The sequence below is a fragment of the Perca flavescens genome, chromosome 7, assembly GCF_004354835.1.
Source record: "Perca flavescens isolate YP-PL-M2 chromosome 7, PFLA_1.0, whole genome shotgun sequence".
Classification (NCBI taxonomy): domain Eukaryota; kingdom Metazoa; phylum Chordata; class Actinopteri; order Perciformes; family Percidae; genus Perca; species Perca flavescens.
The window spans coordinates 3,158,947-3,165,147 of NC_041337.1; the positions used below are offsets into that span (position 1 = coordinate 3,158,947).

General features: G+C 40.5%; 1 protein-coding gene across 2 annotated transcripts in view; it reads right to left on the reverse strand.

Annotated features, from left to right (window-relative positions):
* Positions 1-3,633, reverse strand: part of trappc6b (trafficking protein particle complex subunit 6B) — a 9,125-nt gene extending 5,492 nt beyond the window's left edge. Inside the window, exons 1-2 of one of the 2 annotated variants that reach the window (XM_028583886.1) lie at positions 3,332-3,633; positions 3,170-3,237 (exon numbers count right to left, since the gene is read on the reverse strand). In XM_028583886.1, the coding sequence (XP_028439687.1) occupies positions 3,170-3,237; positions 3,332-3,412 (149 nt within the window). In that variant the 5' untranslated portion in view covers positions 3,413-3,633. The remainder of the gene's footprint in view (positions 1-3,169; positions 3,238-3,331) is intronic. The other variant, XM_028583887.1, reaches the window with a different exon arrangement.
* Between the last annotated feature and the right edge of the window lie 2,568 nt (positions 3,634-6,201).

The following is a 6,201-nucleotide window of genomic DNA, read 5'->3' on the forward strand; positions in this document are numbered from 1 at the left end:
GGAAATAAAACAATACTTAATTAATTGGATTAATTGAAATAATTTTTGGGGTTCGGCCGAATATTGAATCCATTGGTTAGGGTTCTACTGAATCCGAAATCGAAATACCGAATCGTACTCCCATCCTCAGTCCATTAAACCAGTAAAACACATTAATGAAGTAATGAAGCTGGTAATGGTCGTCTGGTTAACACCAGTTTTTAGCTGTGGCTGTCCTTCCTTTGCCGTACCTGAAGCATTTTGGCTACTGTCTGGAGTTTCCTTCACACGCAACTCGTATTCTTTCGGATGTTTCATACGCAAATGTTTTTTTGAAATTCTGAAGCGGTTAGACTTATTTTTCCCCATGATATTCCCTGTTGATAGGCCTACTTTCTCCTTAAAAACATTCTACCTCGTGTGCAGGGTCCGAAATTAACACTCGCCAGTCGCCAAATGCGGGGGTGGGCCGCACACACAAACACTGGCGCACACACCAGACACTACCTTCTGTTTACTGATGGCTAGCGTTTAACTCAGGCTAAGTAATGAGATAGTAAGTGGCGATTTTTGGCAGCCAGCTTTCCAAAAGAAAGCGCAATGAAATTAAATATTAACCAATCATTAACCGTTGACAGACATGCTGAAAAAAAAAACGGAGTCTCAGGTTGTCTCCAGCGCCTCCACCTGCAGGTTGTCAGCTGTGCGTCTGCCTGGTGTACTCTCGGGCGGACGATTTAACGCGCCAGCCAAAAAAAAAAAGAGGAGCCTAAAACGCAACTTGCTGGTTCAAAGTTAGGACTAACAAGTTAATTAGCAGCATGAGTAGGCCTGTCACGATAACAAATTTTGCTGGACGATAAATTCTCCCAGAGATTATTGCAATAAATGATAATATTGTCATCGAGAGACCATTTGCATCTAATTTAATGATAACGGCATAAAAATACAGGTACACCTTTTCAAAGATCAATACACTTTTATTTCTAAAGAATATTTAACACTGGAAGACATTTTAAATATCCACAATATGTCTTTGATCTCCTTTAGTATGTCGTCTTTCACGCTGATGCACAGTTGTGGAATTGCCGTTTGTGACACGTAAGTTCTCAGACTACAGACTCTGTACTACATTTTACAATTATTTAACACTAAATATTAAACAATTAATAAATTAAATCTATCTGTATGGCTATCTGCCACATGGCGAGTAAATGTACTAGAATAGTTCTGTTTTTCAGTCTTCATTTTGGCGAAGGTGCAGCTTCTGCTCCTCTTCAGGTCGGACTCGGACACACACACACACACACACACACACACACACACACACACACACACACACACACACACACACACACACACACACACACACACACACACACACACACACACACACACACACACACACACACACACACACACACACCTGTGTGGTTTGGAATGAAAGGAAGAAAACGGGAAGCCGAGTAACACGGTGGATATATTTTTTTTTTTTAGATACATTTTTTTTTTTTTTTTTTGACGGCGCCTTAACTGCAAAGTGCTGCGGGAAACCCTGCTCCAACTCTCAACTAGCGTTTCTCAGTCTCTCTTTCTCTCCGCCCACACAAAGACCATGTGACTGACAAGAGGGTTCACTCCTTGTTACGCTAAAGGAACCGAGAGTGGTCCTCCAGTTTCTCTGGTAGAGAGAGACGAGGAAAACAAACAAGCATGCAAATGGAAATTATCGCGGCCAGAAAAATTATCAAGCTCATTTTTTTTTTATCGTGCGATAACTTGATTTATTGACTATCGTGACAGGCCTAGTCATGAGGAATTCTAAGTAATGACAACAAAACTGTCGGCGCGTCTACATGATACAGGATACTTTGTCGCAACTTATTTGGCACCGGCTTGAATGTAACGTTTATTAATATCAAAACGTTACGCACTTAAGCTTTAAAGCGATCATATTATGCTCATTTTCAAGTTCATAATTGTATTTAGAGGTTATATCAGGTTTATATAGTATAGTATAACAGGTTTACATGGTTTAATTTCCAAAAAACATATTTTTGTTGTACTGCACATTGCTGCAGCTCCTCTTTTCACCCTGTGTGTTGAGCTCTCTGTTTTAGCTACAGAGTGAGACATCTTACTTCTGTTCAATCTTTGTTGGGAGTCGCACATGTGCAGTAGCTAGGTAAGGTCTACTAGCCAGTCATAAAGTATGAGGGCGTGCCCTAATAGTACCTAGGTAAGGACTACTAGCCAGTCAGAAGTATGAGGGCGTGCCACGCTAGCAGCTAGGCGAGCATTATAACGTGTGTTAAAGTGACGCACGTTCGTCGCGGAAGTAAAGGCTGGACTACAATAGAGCTGTTTGTGTTTTCTGTTGGAGATGGGAAGTCCCTTTGGGGTGGACTTTGGGGTTTTTAACTTTGTAAACCTATTACATGCACAAAAAAGATATATAATACAACAAAGGAGAGGGAAAAAGCATAATATGAGCACTTTAAAAAATAGATTGTAGGCCTGTAGCCTATTTACATTTTTATCATGCAAAAGACGTTTTTTTTTAACTTTATACAACATTTTTTTATTTTTTTTTAAACGCTGTGTCTGTTGCAAAATCACAAAATATAAAAAATTAATTAATTATCGCTCATTGAGGTAAAATGTGCAATTAATCATGATTTTCATTTTAGGAAATATCACGCACTCTCCTTTTTAAAACAGCTGCTCACTGTAGTTTTTAAATCAATATAAATCAAACAGCAGGAAATAATGCATTTATTTGGGGACTATTTTTAGCGCATTTCTCCACTCTAGTGAGTGTTTGTGTCAGCAGGACGGTGTGTGTGCAGGGTGGAGTCAGAATAAAGTACAGTGTGTGTGTGTGTGTGTGTGTGTGTGTGTGTGTGTGTGTGTGTGTGTGTGTTCATGGTAACGAAGGAACATGTCAGCTAGTGAACAGTGACTCACAGAGGTGTATTAACAACAATGGCGCTCTATGGCACAGAGGAAGAACAGATATCAGGCTGGGATACACACACACAACAGTTAGTTAGTAGCCTACATATACATTATGGGCATATATATATATATATATATATATATATATATATATATATATATATATATATGTACACACAGATAGCTGTCGGAGTTTAAAGCCAGAGCCAGTTAGCAGCAGTTAGCATGTTACCTCTCTATTAGCCCCTGGCCGACCCTGAATCCCATATTTTCCAGTTTGGCGATATGTCTCCCATTGTCCTGAATCAAAGACAGACGAGAACTAACGTTACTAATTATACTGTAACCGACCACCATCTATCCGAGTCATGGCGATGCCGAGGAGGACTCTTACCGTCTCTCCGCTCTCAGCTGACTTGTAAATGTACTGTATCACTTCGTTGTGTAAAAACTGGAAAGCAGCTTCGTCGGCCATGTTGTTCCTCTCCAGACTGCGGTCCGGTCTATCAGCTGGTTCCGCGGCAGGTCACTACACCGGGACCGACGCCATTCCGATAACACTGACCGCGGACACAGAAACACCTGTGGACAGAAATTTAACAGACGCTTTTCCGCTGCACTGCTTCCGTCTTGTTGTTGTTGTTCTTCTTCTTCCTTGAATTAGGCAGACTAGACGCGGCAATGGCGCATTGCTGCCATCTATTGTTTGTTACTAGCAGTCTTCAACAGTTCTTTATATTTTAATACAGTCCAATATTGCGTAGATTTTGCATTAGCTTTTTCATCTTAGTCCAGTCATCCAAGTTGAGAAGAGATTGTAAAGAACAGAGGCCAGCTGCTCCAGGTCTCTGAAAGCTTCCTCTGTAGAAAATAGTTCTTACATTGGATGAAGATGTGTTTCACTGTCTCTGAGCCTCCACATTCCCATTTTCCATCTTGGTGTTTCCAATCAGAGCCTACCCACTATGCCTAAGCCTTAACCTGTTCATAATAATATAATACTATTGCAGACACAATTTCTCTTTTTTTTCATTCTCCCACATTTCTTTTACTGAACTGTATTAATGATTAAACTACATTCTAACAATCCAAAGTGTAGGTCAACTCCTATTATTGTTCTCATTAACAGCCTACTTTGCGATTTCATCTGCCCTCCCCACACACACACACCCATACACCCATGTGAACCCATAGAAACCCCAGCTCACACACTGCTCTGTCAACTCTAGTCAATGCCTGTACAATCTCTACAAGTAAATCAAGTCTGGACTTGGACTTTGTCACTTTAATTGCAGTTAAAGTAGGCCAGCTCCTGAGTCACTGCATATGAGTGAACATCCCTGTTCATTCTCTTCAACCCACCTTAATGCCCATAGAACTGCCATCATCTCTGCTGTGAAGACTGACACATGATCTGGAACCCTACAACCCTTTTTATAACCTATTCCAGGTATATTAATACCTAAAGCCACTTTTCTCACACTTAGAAGAAAACCATCTAAATATGTTTTGTTCCATGTCAACCTTTCATCTAACCACATCACTAGAAATTTTAAGTTGTTCACTTTTTCAAGAGCAGAGTACCAGATGGTGATGGAGCAGATGAGGATGGACTCGATGAAATGTAGAAGTGCGTAGAAGAACGTCTTCAGCTACTGCAGGAAGTACATCCTCTGCTTTTTGATGAGGGAGCTGATGTCCAGCTACCGCTACAGGTCCTGTCACTCAGGGTAATGGAGGCAGGTGGGGACACGTCCTTCCTAAAGTCCAAAACCATCGCCACTGTCAGAGCGTTTAGCTCCAGGTGGTTCTAACTGCACCAGGTGGTCAATCTCCCACCTGTAGGCGGAATCATCCTCACTAGATATGAGTCCAATGACACACATTAATCAGAATCGGAAAAAGATTTATTGCCACGTAATTAGCATGAGGAATTTGCTTTGGTGTGGTGCATTTATAAAAACATATTTAAACATTAATTTGAAATAAAAAATAATAACAATAAATATAGAAACATAACACATACGTACGTATAACTATATAACATTAAAGAGCATATGTTATGCTTTTTCAGTTCAGGCAGACAGCAGGAAATGGTGGCTGTGCAGCGGCTCTTGGCTCTCTCGTTTGGTGCATTATCTGTGTGTTTTTGTCTGCGTATTCTGATATGTGTCAAGCAGACTACGTGTACAGCCGACAAGAGTTGATCAACATTGGGTCTCGTTACAATATGTGCATTTAAACAGATTATCAGAGGACTAACAGCATCCTGCTCAACATCGCTAGACTGCCGAACTCCCCGTGGAGTATCAGCTGGCCTAGCAAGCAACGGAGGCGAAGAAGGGAGCGGAGGCAGAAGTGAGGATGCCTACAGGCTAGGCTAAGGAAGTGTGGTGGCAAATTTTATTTTAACCATTTGTTTAATGATATTGACCATTTATTTAAAGATTGTTTTAAACCTCCACATAATCCTGTTCCTTCCTGTAGACTTAAAGGCACCAGTGAGAGAGCTGGCCTTGTAGACTGTGAGCAATAGCATAAGTTATTTTCGCTAAAGACATTGCAGCTCCTCATTTGTTTATATCTCGCAGATAAAGTGAAGAAGGCTATAACACTGTCTGAACCGTATCTCTTTCTGTCTCCTGAGATAAGCAGGTGTTTAGTCGAATGTAGGAGACACAGGAGCAGAATGGAAGGTTGTAAAATCATCTGACTGTCTATGGTATTTTTTTTAGAAAAGTGGCAGCATGCTAAAGATATTTGAAGAGGGGTGGCTTAATGGAGTTTCTTCACTATAAGATGTTTTGATTTTTAGGTTTCTAGTTAGGAAAGACATTTTCAGTTGTGCTGCGTGTACCTTTGAAACTGTGTTTTCTCCATTTGCAAATGTAAATAAATACTCAAAGACCAAACTTTGGTTTAATTCTCAAACAGTCGTTATTTGTTTTCATTTGATCATTGATATTTCTAAACGCTGCTGCTTCAAAGGAAAACTTCCATCACAATTTGGCGTTGTCGGCAGGATGGTTGAGTTAACAGAGAAAAAGAGCTCCGTTGGGTCGCTGATGACTGGCTATCCAGGGATCAAAAATCACCTGCCTCATACCTCTAACCTTAAAAAGGTTTTTCAGAGAGAAGAGGGTTAGGACCGCGGAGCGTTCTTGACTGTTTTCCACTCCGTTAAAAACGAACAGGAAGAGATTTCAAGCAGCACGGTAAGATAAAATTGATTAATTACAATTGGATTGTGAATTCAAGGTTTGT